At 46.1% G+C, this 20,687-nt stretch overlaps 1 protein-coding gene across 19 annotated transcripts in view; it reads left to right on the top strand.

Moving 5' to 3' along the window:
* TANC1 (tetratricopeptide repeat, ankyrin repeat and coiled-coil containing 1) overlaps nucleotides 1-19,844 on the top strand; it is a 262,830-nt gene extending 242,986 nt beyond the window's left edge. For all 19 annotated transcript variants that reach the window (XM_054478253.2, XM_063647544.1, XM_063647547.1 and 16 more), the window contains 8 exons: nucleotides 4,741-4,874; nucleotides 6,450-6,573; nucleotides 6,905-7,080; nucleotides 11,412-11,544; nucleotides 12,872-12,963; nucleotides 15,016-15,162; nucleotides 15,987-16,087; nucleotides 16,747-19,844. In XM_054478253.2, the coding sequence (XP_054334228.2) occupies nucleotides 4,741-4,874; nucleotides 6,450-6,573; nucleotides 6,905-7,080; nucleotides 11,412-11,544; nucleotides 12,872-12,963; nucleotides 15,016-15,162; nucleotides 15,987-16,087; nucleotides 16,747-18,181 (2,342 nt within the window). In that variant the 3' untranslated portion in view covers nucleotides 18,182-19,844. The remainder of the gene's footprint in view (nucleotides 1-4,740; nucleotides 4,875-6,449; nucleotides 6,574-6,904; nucleotides 7,081-11,411; nucleotides 11,545-12,871; nucleotides 12,964-15,015; nucleotides 15,163-15,986; nucleotides 16,088-16,746) is intronic.
* The last annotated feature ends 843 nt before the right edge of the window (nucleotides 19,845-20,687 follow it).

Consider the following 20,687-nt stretch of genomic DNA (forward strand, 5'->3'; position numbering starts at 1 on the left):
TGGTGAAACCCTGTCTCTACTAAAAATACAAAAATTAGCCAGGCGAGGTGGCACACGCCGTAATCCCAGCTACCCAGGAGGCTGAGGAAGGAGAATGGCATGAACCCAGGAGGCGGAGGTTGCAGTGAGCTGAGATTGTGCCACTGCACTCCAGCCTGGGTGACAGAGCGAGACACCATCTCAAAAAAAAAAAAAAAAAAAAAAAATTCCCTGAAACAAAGATAAATGGTTTGGGGAAAGCCAGTTATGGGGAGGTACCCAAGAAAAGCAGTTAACAAAGGTAAGCTTTGAGAGCCAGATTCTCCACTGATAGAAATCTCTAGTGATGTAGTCATCCTTCTCTTCTTGGTATAGAAAGGAAGACACCCATGAATTTTGTCTTACAAGAGGAAAACTTATCTGTTTTTGGGATATCTCCTGTGTCTGCAGTCTCTCAAAATAATCAACTCAAAATCTTTATGTGAAAAGGCATATTTTGGGGTGGCATATTCTGGTCTCTCGCAATATAAAAGTACCCCAAGCCTTATGTTAGTAGGAATCATTAACGTTATCATCGTGGCAGGAAGAGACTACAGTGGGAATTCCCAGGACAGCAGGGACCAGAACTGGTTTGTGTAGATTCTCAGAGTATAGATAGCATCACATTGGACCCTGGTTTCCAAACATTTTAGGTATGGGAACCCCCCCACCTCTGTCTCAGTGTGTCGGTATGTAAAACTGACATAAATACCATTAGCAGAATGGTATTTATGTCAGTTTTACATACCGACGCACTGAGATGAAGTTTAAATGTCTGCTCAGTAAGGGCAATGGGCCTGTTTGCATAACACAAATATGAATGGTACCTGCAGTCCAGATCAGCTGTAGCATCCCTGCCCTTCAATATTTTGTTCTGGTTACACTGTCTTGAAAGAATCCACTTCGTCATCCAGATCAGTGATGCAGATGGCAACTGTTGTTAAGAACAGCTCTTTCTGTAGTTCTAAGAAATTATCTGACTAGAAGATGACAGGAAAAGCACTATTATGAGACTGCCCAGTGATAAATTATTCTGGGCACCCATGGTAATGCGCTGGGCCCCAAGGTATTAGAATTTAGTAACAGCGGCCGGGCACAGGGGCTCGCACCTGTAATCCCAGCACTTTGGGAGGCCAGGGTGGGCAGAGGTCAGGAGTTCGAGACCAGCCTGGCCAACATGGTGAAACCCCATCTCTACTAAAAATATAAAAATCAGCCAGGCATGGGGGCTCGCGCCTGTAATCCCAGCTACTTGGGAGGCTGAGGCAGGAGAATCCCTGAACCTGGGAGGCGGAGGTTGCAGTGAGCCGAGATTGCACCACTGCACTCCAGCCTGGGCAACAGAGCAAGATCCTGTCTCAAAAAAAAAAAAAAGGAATTCAGTAACAGCAAATGTTGTGGTGGTTGGGTGGGGGGTGGGTATTGTGTTTATTACAAAATTTTAAATAAGTTGCATTTAAAGAATGAAATTTGGACTAAGCATTTGCAGAAACTTTGGCCTCTTCATAACTCTGGTCAGGCTCAACTCTAGCTTTCTGCATGGGAAAACTGAAGCTCACAGACCTTGAGGATTTGCCAAGGTCACACGTAGCAACTGGGACTAGATCATATCTTCAGGTGTCTTGTCCTGTGTTACATCCTGGACCTCGGGACTCCAGAGCTGAGCAGTCTCTCACCTTCTGAGAGCCATGGTGCACAGGCCGCCTGTGCCCTCCACTAGGATGACTCACTGAACACACATGTTGGTACCAGCACTGACTTCTCATGAGGACCTTGGCTGGGTTTACCAGCTACCTCCTTGGAGAGCTGCAAGGGACCATGTCCCAGTGCACATGAAGGACTGTTCTACCACAGAGAACTGAAGTTGTTACGCCTCTTGGAAAAATAGTGTAGCATCAGGTGTCAGAGCATCTTGACAGCTGGCAGATGCCTGCTCCCTCTGGTGCTCAGATAAGGCCTGGAGAGCTGGGAATCAGCTCCTGACTTGTTACCTCCTCTGGTCCCCCACCGCTTTAGTGCTGTCTGCTGCAAACATAGATCAAGAGACTTGAGGACATCCAACAGGACAGAGCCCTTTAAACGCATTTTTCTGGAGAAATGTGGTGGCCTCCTTTCTGAAAAGAAACAGGCCATCATCTGGGTGGGGAGGAAGGGCGTGGGACATTCGGAATCAGCCAGGCCTACAGACTGGCCCTGAGCTCCCTGGGCTGCCATGTAAACTCTTACGAGGGGCTGGTCTGTGATGAGGCCACGGAGGAAGGTCCCTTCACTGCTGAGGTCCACACTGACTGAGGACCAGAAGCAAAGTGAGAGCTGCCTTGCCCTTCTGGAAGGATGGAGAAGGGGATGCTTTCCCCACGGTCATCCTGGGCCTGACCTTTACATTCTTAGGTCCACAAGACCAGGACTGCCTGCTGCCCACGCTTACTCCCTCACTTTCTGGTGACGAGGCCCCGGATTGAACGCGGAGCTCAGGTGATCCATGGGACAGATGTGGCTACCTCTCTGTGACATGTGAAGAGGTGAGGTCGCCAGCCACACTGCACCATGGCCCTAAGGACAGTCTGTAGAGACTTTGTTCAGTAGGAGAGCTAGTTTGTTGCAGGGAGATAACAGGTTTGCCACCTTTTGTGTATGTGGCTCCTGGAGGTTAAACCATGGCCATGCTGACTGGTGTGACCAGAGGAGGTCACAAATCAGCAACAGACTCCCAGCTTCCCCGGGCATTATCGTAGGCACCAGAGGAAGCAGGCATCTGTTAGCTGCCCTGAGGGGTGTCAAAGAGGACAGGCAGACCAAGGGGTGCGTGCAGACACCAGCATCACTGAGCCCTTGGCTCCCGGGGCTTAGCTCTGAGACCCGAGCTCAGAAGGTGCGCAGGAGACAAACCAGGTCCCGCCCTTGCTAATCGGAAGCCCACAGGTGACCCTCTCCCGAGATGGCTGTTGCAGCACTCTGCTTTTGAACTATGTATGAACAAAGTCTTCTGTGTGTTTTCTTTTGGGTTTGGTTTCTTTGAATCCTTGTTAAGTTTGTGAGACTGACTTGGTCAGTCGTGTTTAGCCGCATGGTGTTTATTTTTGTAGCTATGTAGTGTTCTGCTGATTGACTGTGCCACTTTCTTGAAGCCTGCTGATGATGATGATGGTTGTTTGGATTGTTTGCAGCCCGGGGTGCGGTGAGCATTTTTGCTTGTGTTTCTGGTGCACCCTGAGAGTGCATTGCAGGGTGCATCTCTGCAAGTGGGTTGCTGGGTGGGGAGATACACCCGTCTTCAACTTACTCGTAGTGTCAGCCTGTTTTCCAGAGCAGCCACCATGCGCCTTTCTGCTAGCAGGGTGCAAGCTTTCCTGTTGTTCCGCATCCATCTCTCGTTAGTGAGCCTGGTTACTAATGGGGCTTGGTGCTCTTCATAGGCTTCCTGGCATGGGGACCACACCTTTTGAAGGCCTGTTCTTGTGTTGCCCCATTTTCAGCCTGAGAGGTCTGTCTGCCTGACTGACTTGTAAGAAGACTTCCCTATTCTGGAAACTGGAAATGTATAGGTTCGAGGCTGTATTTAGAAACAGAGTCATCCCAGGCACGTGCTGGGAATAGAGCCAGGGCGCTGCGCTCCATCTCCTCCCTTCCTCCAGAGGAACAGCCATCCGTCGCCACTCAGCCCTTTCCTGGCCTCTGGTCCCACTGAAGAGCTGATCGTCCTGGCCTGGGGTTGTTTCTGCCACCTCCTCCGTCCTCCTCTCTAGACAATGATTCCCGCGATGAGCAGAAGCAACTCTTCGAACTACACCCCCTGCTTATTACCCCCAAATTAAGAATCGGGGAGTGGGGAGGCCCAGGCTGACGGGAGGGTGTCGTGAGTACCCCGCCTCGTTGTCCTCTCTCCTTGCATGCCGTTTTTCTTTCATCCTTAGCTGACTTCCCGCAGCACCGCCACGACAGTGGGCAGCTCACCGCCTCTGGGCCAGCGTGTTCACTCGGGCCCTCTACAGTTGGATCTTCTTTTCTTTCTCGACTTTCTTAACTCTGAATCTTGACTTGTTAAAGAGATTCTTTAATGAGGGGGGAGTGACATGCACTCTAGACTCCCTCAGTGATTATTCTTGTTGAATGAAATTTTATGATTTTAGGCTAAGAGGCCAAACTAGACAATAATACCGACCTGTGTTTGCGTTGCACTGTATTCTGGTTATCTCCTCCTGAGAAAAGCAAAAACAAAACTTAGCCACCTCTGAATCTACAGTTTGGGCCGGGCATGGTGGGGATGGCTCACCTCTGCTCACATGGCTTTAGCTGAGGCAGCTTGACCCAGGCTGGTGGATCCCCTTCCAGATGGGACATGCATGTGGCTGGCCGGCTGGTGCTGGCTGTCTCGTGGGAGCCCATCTGGAACTGGCAGCCATGCCCAGGCCTCAGTTCTTCTCTCTGTGGGTCTCACCACGGGACTGCTTGGGTTTCCTCTCAGCATGGCATCCGGGCTCCAAGAAAGAGTGTTCAAGGAAGTGCAAGCAGCCAATCTCTTAGGACCTGGGCCTTGACACGCACACAGAATTGGTTCTGCTGTGTTCTGTTGGTCAAAGCTGTCACAGAGCCCCCGCAGGTTCAAAGGGGGAGGACATATAGACCCCACCTCCCACTGGGGAAGAGAACTGTTAAAGAATTTCTGGCTATCTGTGCTCCACCACACACTAACAGATTCGCCTCCATGTGACTTTCCTTTAGCCCTGACTGCCGCCGCAGGAAGAGGGAAGCTGGAGGTCTGTGAGCTGCTGCTGGGGCGTGGAGCTGCTGTGTCGCGGACAAACAGGAGAGGGGTTCCACCTTTGTTTTGTGCATCACGCCAGGGGCATTGGCAGGTACCCAGGGGGCCCCTGAAGGCTTCAGAAGCAATGAGTGGGGATGGAGTTCACTATTGCCTGGCTCCCCTGAGCCTGTCTGTTCCCCGTCCTCGGCTTCTGCTGTGCCATCGGGACTACTTGATAGAGGCACGTTTGACAAGATAACACAGTTGGCCACATAGGCTGGGGAGCAATGCTGCTCACGGCTGAGCTATCCAGGTCAGAGACACAGCCACTGCCTTCAGCTGCGGAGGGAAGTGGAGAGGGTGGATTCATCGTGGTAACAGGAGACTTGCTCTAACATATGTGCTGTTGTAGTTTGGTGACACATTTGTCCAACATACTTGGAAGAAGAGCAGTTCTTTTGTGCTCTTTGGAAAAGAAAATGTTTCCCTCTGGTCCAGCACTGATTCAGGCTGGGTTTTTTTTTTGTTTTTTGTTTTTGTTTTGTTTTTTACTATGAATGATGTATTGTTGTGGTTCATTCAAGGGAGTAGGGAATCCTTGTTCCTTCATTTCGTAAACAGTGACCACATACCTACCCTATGCCTAGCACCAAGTTACACATACACTACGGATGCAAAGGATGTTACGACCATTACAAAGAAGAATTTTGTAGATCAAAGTTTTGGTCATGGAATCGCATCTCTGCTGATGCCTGCTGGCTCCCTTGGTAGGAGCTGTGAGTGCTTCCTGGCAGGATTCTTCTCCCCTTTCCATTCCTAAGAGCTTGGTTTGTACCATCTGTTCCCTGTCACCCTCACTGCTTCACCTTGATCCTCTGGCTAATCCTTTCCTGGCCCTGCTGTGTCCTAAGTCACGGGGAAGTTTGGAAAGCATTTGTTAGTGGATAAACGAGCAAGAAGGCAGTGGGATTGTGTCACCTCCTGTTGCTGTGGCCATGTAACAAGTGACGTGTTGGGGGAAAAACTTGGGCTAAGCTACGGGTGAAGCAGTTCCTGCTGGGATGGTGGTGATGGGATACCCCTGTCTGGTTTTCTGGGTTTTTCTCTCCCCAAACTTAATGATCATGCATGGTTGAAAGGCATATTTCTAGGGCTGAGAATCTCCTCAGGGTGCTTTGCTAAAAGTTGCCTTCCCCGAAGGGCATGCCATCCGCCAATGCTGCATCTTAGGAAAGCCCATGGCTTGGGTGTGTGGTGGGCGAGCTTCTTTCTGCGACCCGCTCGTGCCCTGCACTCAGCTGTAGGTACTTAGTTTCAGTGCCCGTGGGGGACCCCATGACAGCTGCTCACCCCCCTGAGTTATGCTTCATTCTCCCATGCCCCTGTAGCTGTCTTGTCCTTGTAGATTGTGATTGGCGTCCCTCCTCCCCCAGAGTACCATTTCTCTCTGGTATGTGTATATTTAGTTGATAACAGCAATGAATTGGGCATGTTAAAAAGAGTACATATTTTGGAAAAGGTTCTGTTCAAAGGAATACAGTGGATCCAGGCCCCATGGTTCACACAACTTACGGATTTTTGAAAGAAAGTCATTTGACTATTTTTAAAGGTTGAGAAACCTGTCTGGGTATAGCAGGTGTGGTGGAAAAGGCAGCAGGAGGATGGTAATTCCGAGTGTCTCTTCCAGATTGTTAGACTGCTGTTGGAACGCGGCTGTGATGTGAACCTAAGTGACAAGCAAGGCCGGACGCCCCTCATGGTGGCTGCTTGTGAAGGGCACTTGAGCACCGTGGAATTCCTCCTTTCAAAAGGTAGCAGCATGATGCCTTCAAAGGTTTCTCTTGGACGGACACAGAGAGAGAACTTTAGCAGACCCATTCAGTGCTTTCTGATTCAAATTCTAAGTTTTCTGTTATGGAAATTTTCTAATACACAGTAGAGAGAATAGGCAACACAGCCACATGCCTGGTATTCCTCTTCAGCAGCGATGTCCATTCTGCCAGCCCATCCGGCCAGTGTCACCCTTCACAGTGCTTGACTGACACTTGGTTCAGGCCAGGTGTTCTGCAGGTGTGAAACGATTTGCTTTCTGGCTTTGTCGTCTCATAAGGTTCATGTTCTGTGAATGGGCTTTCCTTTCAGGTGCAGCCCTTTCTTCTCTAGACAAAGAGGGTCTGTCAGCATTAAGCTGGGCTTGTCTGAAAGGTCACAGGGCAGTGGTCCAGTATCTGGTTGAAGAAGGAGCTGCAATAGACCAGACAGACAAGAATGGCCGCACACCCTTGGACCTGGCCGCCTTCTATGGCGATGCCGAGACTGTGAGTACCAGCAGGTGTTCCCCACCTCCACCTGCATTGGGAAGAAACCCCAGGAAGTGAACAGCTCAATCCAGGGCCTGCATGAGGTTGTGTCTCAGTGTCATCAGAGAGTGTGTGTGTGTGTGTGTGTGTGTGTGTGTGTGTGTGGTCAGGGATCTTTCATTTTTCTCTAATTCTGTGACATGCAATCTATTCCAGGACTTAAGATTTTAGTCGACTCTTAAAAGCTTAAAAATACCTGCTTACAAACAGCACATACAACAGACACATATGTGAATATGCATACACATGTGCATATGTGATTTTCTCAGTCATCCATATAAATAAAACTTTTGCACAGATCATTTAGAAACTACTTTTATATATGGTAAGTAACTAATCAAATGACTACCTGGTTGCTTTTTTTTTAAGTTGTTTTGTTTTTAATTTATTAATTTTTTTTCCCAAGATGGAGTCTTGCTCTGTTGCCCAGGCTAGAGTGCAGTGGTGCGATCTCGGCTTGCTGCAACCTCCGCCTCCTGGGTTCAAGCAGTTCTCCTGCCTCAGCCTCCTGAGTAGCTGGGATTACAGGCATGCACCACCATGCCCGGCTAATTTTTGTATTTTTAGTAGAGACAGGGTTTCACCATGTTGGCCAGGCTGGTCTCGAACTCCTGACCTCGTGATCTGCCTGCCTCAGCCTCCCAAAGTGCTGGGATTACAGGCGTAAGCCCCTGCACCTGGCCTATTATTAATTTTTGAGACACAGTCTTGCTCTGTTGCCCAGGCTGGAGTGCAGTGGTGTGATAACTGCAGCCTTGTTCTCCTGGTCTCAAGAGATCCTCCCACCTCAGCCCCCTGAGTAGCTGGGAATACAGGCATGCAGCACTGTACCTGGCTAATTTTGAGAGACAGGGTTTTTCACCATGTTGCCCAGGCTGGTCTCGAACTCCTGGGCTCAAGTGATCTCCCCACCTTGGCTTCTGAAAATGGGAGGATTACAGGCATGAGCCACCATGCCCGGACAAAGTTTTATTTTTAATTGACAAATGATTGTGCATATTTATAGGGTGCAGTGATGTTTTGATACATGTACACATTGTGGAATGATCAAATCAGGCTAATTCATGTATCCGTTACCCAAATAGTATTTCTTTTTGGTGAGAGCATTTAAGATCTCTTTTAGCTATTTTGAAATAAACAATACATTATTGGCCGGGCGTGGTGGCTCATGCCTGTAATCCCGGCACTTTGGGAGGCCAAGATGGGCAGATCACTTGAGGTCAGGAGTTTGAGATCAAGTGGGCCAACATGATGAAACCCCACCTCTACTAAAAATACAAAAATTAGCCAGGCGTGGTGGCGGGTGCCTGTAATCCCAGCTACTCAGGAGGGTGAGGCATGAGAATCACTTGAACCCGGGAGGTGGAGGCTGCAGTGAGCCAAGATCATACCATTGCACTCCAGCCTGGGCAACAGAGTGAGACTCAGTATCAAATAAATAAATAAAAAGTTATTAATTCTAGTTGCAGTACTGTGCAGTAGATCACCAGAAGTTACTCCTCCTGTCTAACTGAATCTTTGTACCCTTTGACGGGTGCCTACCCTTTCCCCAGGTCCCCCTGTCTCCCAGCCTCTTTCTATTCTCTGCTTCTGTTGTGAGTTCAACTTGTTTAGATTCCACATATAAGTGAGATCATGCTGTCTTTCTGTGCCTGGCTTATTTCACTTAGCCATAATGTCCTTCAGCTTCATCCATGTTGTGGCAAATGACAGGATTTCCTTATTTTAAAGCCTGCTTAGTATTTAATCATGTACATATACTGGCTGTTTTTAAAGTAATATAGCATTGCCTAAAAATAATATGGAAAGCTTTGGGCACTATCTTTATCTCTTTGCCAAATGCCCATGTCTAATCAAGGTTTGAGGGAATAAAACCTTGATAAACTGAGAACTGTGAAATGTCTTTCAGGGAAGAAACTGATTTTATCAGGCTCCATGTCCCAGGCACCCAGCAGGTGCCAGAGAAATAGTCAGCTACATGAGAGTTACCAGTTTCCAATAATTCAATACATCTAATGGAAGGACTAGCTGGAGAGACAGGTGCTTGCAGACCTGGCAGTGGAAGCCATGGCCCTGTACCTCTGTGCCTTGGTGCTTTTAGAAGGCAGCACTGTCAGAGTTCAATGGTATAAACTTCAGTACCTTGTAAACTCTACTTCATGTCAGTTTTCAAAAACATACTCAACTAAATCTCACATGTCTACACTTACTTTTCAGCTACCTTCCCACATTGTGTAGTTTATCAAAATTAGAGAAGAGTGAAGGAGCTTAGCATTCTAACATCATTTTTTTAATATCGTGGCAAAAACACATAGCATAAAATCTACCCTTAACCATTTCTAAACATATAGAGTTCAGTAGTTTAAGTATATTCACATTGTTGTACAACCAGTATCCAGAACGTTTCATCTTGCAAAGGTGAAACTGTATTTGTTAAACAACTCTCCACCTCCCCCAGCCCATCACAGCCACCACTCTACTTTGTCTCTGTGAGTTTTTTACCCCTTTAGATATCTCATGTGAGGAGAATCATATAGTATTTGTCTCTTTGTGACTGGCTTATTTCACGTAGCATAATGTCCTCCAGGTTCACCCATGTTGTAGCATGTGTTAGAATAGCATTTCTTTCCTTTGTAAGGATGAATATTGCTCCATTGTACGTATATACCACATCTCGTTTATCCAATCTGTCAGTGGACACTTAGGTTGCTTCTATGTTTTTTGCTATTGTGAATAATGCTGCAATGAATGTGGGTGTCCAAGTATTTATTCAAGACCCTGTTTTCAGTTCTTTGGGGTATATATCCAGAAGCAGAATTTCTGGCTCATATAGTGATTGTATTTTTAATTTTTTGAGGAACTGCCCTACTTTTTTCCACAGCTGCTGCACCATTTTACATTCATAGCACAGTGCGTAAGGGTTCCAGAATTGTTCCACATCTTCACCAATACTTGTTTTTTGTCTTTGTTTTTGTTTTTTTGAGATGGAGTCCCACTCTGTCACCCAGGCTGAAGTACAGTGGTAGAATTTCAACTCACTGCAACCTCCACCTCCTTGGTTCAAGCGATTCTCCTGCCTCAGCCTCCTGAGTAGCTGGGATTACAGGTGCCCACCACGACACCTACCTTATTTTTGTATTTTTAGTAGAGATGGGGTTTCACTATGTTGGCCAGGCGGGTCTCGAACTCCTGACCTCAGGTGATCGCCTGCCTCGGCCTCCCAAAGTGCTGGGATTACAGGTGTGAGCCATCATGCCCAGCCAGTACTTGTGGAAGGACTAGCTGGACAGACAGGTGCTTGCAGACCTGGCAGTGGAAGTCATGGCCCTGCATGTCTGAGGTGCTTTTTTTAATAGTAGCTTTTTTTTTTTTAATAGTAGTCATCGTAATGGGTATAAGTTGAACATCTTCTTATATGCTTGTTGGCCACTTGTTGATCATTTTTGTAGAAATCTATTCCAGTCCTTTGCCCATTCTAAAGATGAGGTTATTTGGTTTTTGTAGTTGGGTTGTAGTTCTTTATATAGATAATCCCTCTAGTTAGTGTCATTTTGAATAGTGGGGTGGATGATAGGAAGCATATATTTTTAGATTCACATGAAAATCTAAAACAGCCACAGGCTAAAAAATGGCTACAGGCTAAATAAAATGGCTCCAGTAAATGGAGAAATTTGAGTGGCCACAGTATTTCTTCCTGTTTCCAGTTTGGTTCAACTGACAGCTATTTTATCACATCAAATCAGTCTTTGTACCGTGGTATCAAACTTGCCATCTTTACTCTCCCAATTTCCTTCACATCTCTTTGAAGTGGATTATACTCGGGTCCATCCGGTCCCAAGCTGCCAATCTTAACAGTCCACCGTGCCCAGGTTGTGTGGGTCTGAGTATTTCTAAAGTCACCACTGCTGTGGCCTGCTCATTTGTTAGAGCTCATTGCAGAAGTCTGCTGCCTACTTCATTGGAGATGCAAAGGTGACTATGTCTCGTCTCTGTGGCCTGGGAAGTGGTGTGAGACAGAGACCGATCACGCATGTGTGCACACACCCACCTGTGGTAGCGTGTCCCCTGCTTTCCTCATCCCTGACGGCAATCTCTTCAGCAGTGAAGGTTTTAGCTGTGGATTGCAGCTCCTCTTCTCTGTTTCGTGTCCACTTTATTTCTAGTCTAGGATCCTTAATAGGCAGAGGTATCTAAAATCAGAGTGAAGCTAAGACTGCCCACCCCTAAATCCGTGTGCGCCCCTGAACTCCTGTTCCCAGCTGCTGCTCAGGCTTCTGCTGTCCCTGCAGGTGCTGTACCTGGTGGAGAAGGGAGCCGTGATTGAGCATGTGGACCACAGCGGGATGCGGCCCTTGGACAGAGCCATCGGCTGCCGGAACACATCTGTAGTGGTGGCGCTACTCAGAAAGGGAGCCAAATTAGGTCAGTGAGCACTCCCTCCATTGAGCAGGAGGAGGGGTGAGCTCCCGATTACAGAAGCCTAGAGAGCACAGAGAGTGACCTGCTCCCAGGTTATGAAGTAAGATGTCAGATGTTTGCAGATCTCTCTCTCTCTCTCAGTCTCACTTAATCACCATTATACACAATGTGTAAGTAGCTCACGGTGTTTCTGCAGGGGGGTGTGGAAAGCAGAGGCTGGTGTTGAAGGACAGTCTGGAGTGGTATCAGTGGCCAGGAACCACGCCAGAGAGGAACCACAGCCTCTTGCTGTGGGGTGGGGCCGGGTGGTGCTGCTGAAAGCTCCCCCGGGTGACTCTGAGCAGCAGCGGAGGCTGAGCCACTGTTCTGGAGCCACCAGTCAGCTGTGTGGGGAAATGGCCACCACAGCAAGTTTCTGTGAAGAAGTGGTAGTGTGATTTCATGGAGACAAACTAGGGCGATACTTGAGGATCATGTGGGGGGCCCTGAGTAGGGAAAGCCCTTTCCACGTGGCTGGCTTTGACACAACACACCATTCCAGATGTGGGGAGAGTCACTATTTTGGTTTGATGTGTGGGGCCCTTGGTCAGGAGCAGCTCTGGGTAGGGCACTGTGATGAAAATGCTATTCACTAACACTGTCAAGCAGTGAATAGTGCCAGGAAGTATCCAAGCAGTTTCGCCCTCTGCCTTAATCCCTACCACAGCCCTGAAAGTCTCAGTGACAATCCCATGATTTTACAGGTGAGGAAACCAAGGCACCGAGCAGCTAAATGGCTTCCCCCAGGACTGCTGTGTCGTACTTGCCATGGGGACCTAGCAGCTGGCTCCAGGGCTGTGCTCTTCAGCACTCCTCCCACAGTGTCCCGAGAGTTCAGGCAGGGGTTAGAGAGGTTGTGGCCGAGCTGTAGGGTAGGAGAGAGAAGCCATGACATCTCAGAGTACAGCACAGTGACACGGCACAGGGACTGCGTGCTGAGAACCCATGCCTGCACGGTGGCCGCTGCAGGAACTGAGGAGGTTATGCTGAGGCCTCATTTAATCCATTTTCCCCACATCCCACCCGGAAGGGAGGAATGAGTGTTCGCTGCTCGGATGGCTTCATTTCTCATTACTTTTTTCAGTAAAATAACAAGGACAGATTTGAGTGCCCAGGTAGTGGGAAAGGATTAGCAACAGCCTCGCCGGCGTCCTGCTCCCTCCCTCATCGTGTTGTGGTCCTTGCAGCTGGGCTCCTGCTGGTGCTGACCTCCAGCTGTGGGGCCACGGAGGAATTGGGATCCTTTCCCCGGGGCCTCTGAAGTGCCTCTGAATGCATGTTTGTTTTGCAGGAAATGCTGCTTGGGCGATGGCCACTTCCAAACCTGATATCTTGATTATACTTTTACAGAAATTAATGGAGGAAGGAAATGTGATGTACAAAGTAAGTGGTGCCGCCCTTTTCTTTGCCATTGAAACTGCCTCGGAGCACCCTCTTAATTTGGTATATAATGGCCACAGCTGTGCTACTGCACAGACTCCATGTAATAGAAGTGCCAAAAGGTGGCTGGGTGGGGTGGCTCACGCCTGTAAACTCCAGCACTTTGGGAGGCCGAGGTGGGCAGATCACTTGAGGCCAGGAATTCCAGACCAACCTGGCCAATATGGCAAAACCCCATCTTTACTAAAAATACAAAAATTAGCCGGGCGCCTGTAATCCCAGCTACTCGGGAGGCTGAGGCAGGAGAATTGCTTGAATCCGGGAGGCGGAGGTTGCAGTGAGCTGAGATTGCACCACTGCACTCCAGCCTCAGCAACAGAGTGAGACGCAGTCTCAAAAGAAAAAAAAAAAAGTGCCAAGAGGTGCTGACCTGGCTTCATGCCCATTGTTGGCTTAATATCTTTCCAGCAGAATCTTAAAGGTAGAAAGCACCTCTCTTTGTGTCTGAGAGCCATTATTTCTGAGCTAATCCTTGAGGTTGTAGTGGTGACTTCCTGTCTGAAGCCATGGCGTGAAGCCGAGTCACCTCTAGGTCAACTGAATGTCATAGAGAAGGTTCCTCAGCCCTTCACATTCTGAGTTCAGAACACCATGCTGCGGCACAGTCATGAGACGTGGGAGAGGAACACCCAGCAGACATTTCTAGAAGAAAAGGGTCATTCAGTCTCCTAAGCCTTTCCTATCTAATTTTTAATATCTGTTAATTTCTAGAATTTGAAACTGTTTTTAGAGATTTTTACTTAATACAGTCAAGTAATAACTCAGTTACTCAGAAGGCTGAATTAATTTTTTCCATTTTCCCTTGGAAATGGAAATATGACTTACAGATCAATAAACTTCACTTTAAATTTTTCCAAATAAGACATCAGTTTAGGTCAGAGGTCAGCAAACCTTTTCTGTAAAGGGCCAGACAGTAGATATTTTAGGCTTTTCAGACTGTGTGGCTTCTGTCACAACTCCCCAGTTCTGCTGTGGGGGCACAGATAGCACAGAGTGAATGAGCACAGCTGTGTCCCAGTAAAACTTTATTTGTAAACACAGGTGGCTGGCCAGACTTGGTCTCCAAGCTATAGTTTGCCAACCCCTGGTTTAGATGGATATGCAGGCCATTTGCATAGGTCACTATTCTTTGCAGCTCTGTGATTAGACAGAATTAAAAGATGATAGGGAAAAAACTAGATTATGACCATGTTAATCCTTTTTACTGTTAGGCAGCTGTACTTGATATGTTGTAGATTTTTTCCTTCTCATTTTTTTAAATAGTAACAAATAAATAGGCAATATAGCATGACCCAGCAGGGTTCCTGGCTTGGTATCAGCTTGAAATTGAGTTGAGAGTGTGTATTGTTGTGGCTTTGAAGTGCTTTTAATATGGATTTTGTTAGGCAATTATGTCAGAAATATGAAGCCATTTTCAACAGGCTTCATACCTGCTGTGCAATGGGACTGACTGAGCAAATGGATTTTTTTAGCTTTGAAAATGATGCGGTGCTGTTCTGATTTTTAAAGCCCATGTTTTAGTTCCTCTTAGAAGAAAAAATATTCTGAGGCAAGCTCTCTAGGTTTATCTACAAGACGCTACTTGTCCTAGGAATAGGATCAGTTTTTCATCTGATTTCTGTTACACTTAGCATTAAAATATCTTTAGATGTGAGATCATTCTTGAAATAATTTTCAAAAATACATACCAGAAGGTAATCTGATTCATTAAGTTTGGTAATTATCAATCTAGCAGTTTACAGACACCTTATTGTAAAACCAGCTTCTTTCTCACTGTGTAACCACAGGATGCGGGTGCATGTGAGGACAGTGAAGCCCCCATGCGTCAGCCCAGTTAGTGAACTAGCCCCCACCTTGACACTTGTTTGGATGTTTCAATGTTCTGTCATGGGTTTGCAGGGGGTGGGTAAACTCCCCACGGTGTTCCGGGTGTGGGAGGTTATTCATCTTAGAACCTCTGAAAAAGGACAAATGTTTGTGATTTTTGAATCCTAGAAAGGGAAGATGAAAGAGGCAGCCCAGAGGTACCAGTATGCTTTAAGAAAGTTTCCTCGAGAAGGATTCGGAGAGGACATGAGACCCTTCAATGAATTAAGGGTTTCCCTCTATCTCAATTTGTCACGATGCCGAAGAAAAACAAATGTAAGCTGTGCCCCTTTATTCCAGCCCAGTCTTCCAGCAACAGAGCCCTTCCCCAGCGGTGAAGGCCAGCCCTTCTCCAGACCAAATCCTGGGCCCTCCTGTCCAATTTGCTTGCACATTTATGTGAACCTGGCATGTGGGAAACAGCTCCTATCCATGACCATCGTTTGGTCACTGCTGCTACGCTCCTTGCATGATGTTGAAGGAATGCACTTGGGTTTCATTTCCTTGGCCTCAGTAATGAGAAGCAAATGCAGACTGCTCCTCTGCAGCTTCCCAACACTGTTGCTGCTGGCACTGCCGTCCCCGGATTCAGGAGTCCAACCCAAGCCTATCGTGGTGGGCCTGCCTTCTGTGTTAGGTTTGCTCAGAGGGTCTGCCAGTAACTAATTTGTAACCGGTCATGGGGAACTCATAGTCGATTTGTAACTAGATCTGTTTCAATAGTACTTCCTACCTTTTTTTAACTGTGTCCTCCTGCCCCAGTCTGTTGAGCTGCCTGCTTCTGTGCCCTGCTGCCAGAATAGATGCAGTGTCTGCACTCCTCTCTGAGGCTGCCCCTCCACCGGGGTGTGAGGTTCCACCATCTGGCCTTCTGGGGCACTGTTACTACCACTGTTTTCTATAGTGGATTCTTCTCCTAATGATATTAATCAACCATCATTATCTCCTCACTTTAAAACAAAATAGAAAACGGAACTTTCCCTTCCTCCCTCTCTGGCTGTGCCTCAGAGCGCTGCTACCCTTTAGAACAAAACTAGAAGGGCTTCCCACAATCGTGTGTCCAGGCTGCTTCTGACTCCTGTATTTCTTGTTGACACCAGGACTTTGGCATGGCAGAGGAATTTGCTTCCAAGGCTCTCGAACTGAAGCCCAAGTCCTATGAAGCCTTTTATGCCAGAGCAAGAGCGAAGAGAAATAGCAGGTACCGTCTGTGGTTATCTTTGTGTCTAGAGCTTTTTTTCTTGGGGATCAAACCTGCCTGTGGAATTTGGGGAGGTTTTGCTGCAGAAGTGTTGCTCAGGTGCCTCTCATCCTTTTTAATACTGAATTAGTATTACTACCTGCTTCCAAGAGGCATGGTAGTGGACATCAGTGATGAGGAAACTTCTATTTTCTCCTGACATCTCAATAATTATTCCTTCCCACCCCTCCCCCCACGTGAAACTTACTGCAACATGAACTTCCTACCTGGTTTAGTCCATATTTCAAGGAAACTGCCAACTAGGGACATTAGGCAGTTCAGGGGTGGGGAAGAGTGATATAAGTCTGTTGAGTGAGAGGTGAGCAGTGTTACCACGGGATGGTAACAATATTAAAAAGATTCATGCTTCCCCCTATTCCCAGCCCAGTGGTCTTTATGGAGAGCAGGGCTGTAGAGTCACACCCATCTAGGTTAGAATTCAGCACTGCCACTTAGCTGAGTTACTCTGGGCTGGTTAAATGGGTCCTGGCCACCAACGTAAGTGTTCAAAACTCATTTGCTACCTTCTCTTTCCTTTGAGCACAGCTCTTTTATGAACAGTTACACTCTGAGCATGTTCGTGTGTGGTTTGTAATGTTACCTTACATTTTCCTACAAAGGCAATTCGTGGCAGCTCTGGCTGACCTGCAAGAGGCTGTGAAACTCTGTCCCACCAATCAGGAAATCAAGAGGCTTCTGGCCCGCGTAGAAGAGGAGTGCAAACAACTCCAGAGGAGTCAACAGCAAAAACAGCAGGGCCCGCCACCAGCTCCACCCAACGACTCCGAGAACGAAGAGGACACCCCAACCCCTGGCTTAAGTGACCACTTTCACTCTGAGGAGACTGAAGAGGAAGAAACTTCTCCCCAGGAAGAATCTGTCTCCCCAATTCCCAGGTCCCAGCCATCCTCATCTGTCCCTTCCCCATATATCCGAAACCTTCAAGAAGGGTTACAGTCCAAAGGAAGGCCAGTATCGCCACAGAGCAGGGCAGGAATCGGCAAGCCCCTGAGAGAGCCTGTGGCCCAGCCAGGGCTGGTCCTGCAGCCCTCCAAGCAGGCCCAGATCGTGAAAACCAGCCAGCACCTGGGCTCCGGCCAGTCGGCAGTGAGAAATAGCAGCATGAAAGTTCAGATCTCTTCTCAGAACCCTCCTCCAAGTCCCATGCCAGGGAGAATCGCTGCTGCTCCTGCTGGGAGCAGAACCCAGCATTTAGAGGGAACAGGTACTTTCACTACAATAGCTGGTTGTGGCCACTTTGGGGATCGGCAGGGCCCCAGCCAGAATGTCCGCCTGCAGTGCAGTGAGAGTGGCCCTGCACACCCCTTACCAAGTAAGACGAAAGCCACAGAGAGGCTTCTGTCTCATTCCTCCGTAGCTGTGGACGCAGCCCCTCCAAACCAAGGTGGGCTGGCGACCTGCAGCGACGTGCGACACCCAGCTTCCCTCACCAGCTCAGGCTCTTCTGGTTCTCCATCCAGCAGTATAAAGATGTCAAGTTCAACCAGTAGTTTGACTTCGAGCAGCAGTTTTTCAGATGGCTTCAAGGTCCAAGGACCAGATACTCGAATTAAAGACAAGGTTGTAACCCACGTTCAGAGCGGTACAGCTGAGCACAGACCCCGCAACACGCCGTTCATGGGCATCATGGATAAGACTGCAAGGTTCCAACAGCAGAGCAATCCTCCAAGCCGCACCTGGCACTGTCCGGCGCCAGAGGGGCTACTGACAAACACGTCTTCTGCAGCTGGCCTGCAGTCTGCTAACACTGAGAAGCCCTCTCTCATGCAAGTGAGAGGATATAATAACCAAGCCAAAACCTGTTCCATTTCTACCCTGAGTGCAAGTGTCCACAATGGGGCACAGGTGAAGGAGCTAGAAGAAAGCAAGTGCCAAATTCCAGTCCACTCTCAAGAGAACAGGGTAACTAAGACTGTTTCTCATCTGTACCAGGAAAGTATCTCCAAACAGCAGCCTCATATCAGTAATGAAGCCCACAGGAGCCACCTCACTGCAGCCAAACCAAAGCGATCATTCATAGAGTCAAATGTGTGAGCCTTAAGAAAGCCCCATTTGTGGAATTTGGAAACGTGTGTTGACTCCTGGTGGTAAATTAAATAGTTTTTTTCATCAGAAAAATTATTTTTTAGCCATTTTTTTTTTCTTTGGGGTGGATCTGATGCCATTGATATATCTAAAATGTGGGATAAAACTTCTTTAATAGCTAGAAATCACCATAAGAATGCTAAACAGAATTGAAAATTATATCAACTTAAAATTTTAAGATAGCCCAGAAGACATTAACTAATGACTTTCACTTATGAAATTGTTTGGCTTTTGCCACTTTCCTCCTTGCCTTTGCTATGTGGTAAAATCACAGAACTTACTTAGAAAATAAATATGTCTGTTGTTCAAGAGTGGCAGGTTTAGCTCATGACCAAGTGATGTACATCCAAGTGATGTATTCTGGAAACGATGGAATTTTACAGTTACAGTTCCATTGAGTCAAATCCCATTTTATATATACATAAAAATTAAGTTCTGAGTGAGTTCTAGCTAAATATAAGTGTGACTGTAAACACAGCCAATTTTTTTAAGCAAAATATGAGAACACCTAAGTATTGTTCCCTTCATAGCAGTTCCTATAAAGGGATTAAACACTTATTTATTTCTGTGTTATGGTTCTTATTCATATATTTTTATAGCACCTTTTTTTTGGAACCTATATTTGTGCTTGAAGGTGTTTTTGATATTTGGAAACAGTATAAGCCATTTGGAATCATGATTGGTGGTCAAGTGGATTCAAGCTAAAATACTAAGACCAGCATTCTTAGTGGCGCTTATAAATTAGCTCTCACCTGGTTTCCAAACTGCTTTTAACAATGGTAGTGCTCCTGGAACAATCCTTCCAAGCTCCTCTAAGGACAATATTTAATTCAGATACTAAAGGTAGGACTGGTTGTTACTTTTGTTTTGTTGTACAATTAGTACTTTATAGTCACATGTTGTATATATTAAATAGCCCAGTTTTATTCAGACTTGTAAATAGAACTATTTCAGTGTAGTTAATCTAAAAAGAAAAAAGAAAACCCCAGTCATGATTTGCATGTTCTCTGTAAGCTTCATCCATGCTGGTTATTGCACTGAATGATATGTTATTATGGCATGTTAACAGTATACCAGTAACAGCACTTTATCTCACTTATATGAACACCTTTGAGGTGCTACTTAAGTCCAAGCTAATGTATTATTCATTTGTAAAGATAAGGTACAGGAATGAACCTTGGTTTAAAGGTATTTTTATATGAAAATGGTGTGTTATTGGAAGATGTTAAAATGCTAATTTGAGAGAAGTAGGAGTGTATTTGTTTTATATGTTGGGATGTGAAACTTATTTTCTAAAATTGAGGAGAAGCAAGTTATATATTTGCAGAATGTTTTAAAATGAATCGTTGTAATGAAGTTCCTGTGAACATCATTATGGTTTTGTACAAATAGGAACCTCTGATGTCATTCTTCAACGTTTGTTCCTGTATGTACAATTGTACTTTGTATGAACAGCTTTATCATTTTTCATAGGCTTTCTATGAGTTTTGCTGTAACTACTATGGCTTATTTATTTTCTTTAATATTTGTGAAAGTCTTACTCCTTTGTTAGTTTTATTTCTGCACAACTACTGTACTTTTCCATATGGAATAAAGACTATTAATAGAATGTGTTTTACACTACATGAGTCAATGGATAAGTAGAGAACAGCCTGATGACAGCTATCTCTGTTGCTTTTAATCTTTGTTACCCTAGAGGGAATAGTGAAAAGCATATTTTATATTAACACTACAAAATGCATATTTAATTTCGTTTTATAATTTCAGAATAAGGGTGACAGCTGCTAGAAATTCCACAATACTCAAGGGCCAAATTAGTCTTTTTGCCTCAAATAGAAAGAAAGCATGCAGGAAAGCAATATATACTTCCTATCTGTTTGTTTCAAGACATCTTGGGGGTCTGTTTTTGCTGGCAACAGGACATCTTTACTACTGTAATTCTCAAACAAACACTTTGGCAATACACTGAACACTGTTATGACAGTATGTTCTTTAACACATTTGTATTATCTATCTTTCAGTTAAAAGTATGTTTGTCTTTATGCCTACATATTTCAAAGTAATATGAGAGAGAACATTAAACTGTGTTGTATTGTGATAAAATTCTTGGAATCTTAAACATCATAATTTAATTAATACCTCAGGTTATTATTTGGTCACTGCTCTTGCTAGCAAGGCTAAGTAGTTTCAGTCCTTTAGAGCTTTATATTTAATGGAAGGTTAAAAACAACAACGGGATGGGAAGGAAGGTATCACCTAATACATAATTCTTGTCATTAGATGATTTTTCCTGTAATGGAGCTAATAAGAATATTCTCGTAATTTACTGTACATTAGGATTTTGATATATACTTAGTAAAGATAAGTAAGGTACTTGGCCCAGCCAGGAAGAGGTGATACATCCTTAGAAAGCTAATGGCCAGTCCTGACAGGACTGGATGGTGGGCGGTGTTGC

Source organism: Pongo pygmaeus, chromosome 11 (assembly GCF_028885625.2).
Source record: "Pongo pygmaeus isolate AG05252 chromosome 11, NHGRI_mPonPyg2-v2.0_pri, whole genome shotgun sequence".
Taxonomy (NCBI): Eukaryota; Metazoa; Chordata; class Mammalia; order Primates; family Hominidae; genus Pongo; species Pongo pygmaeus.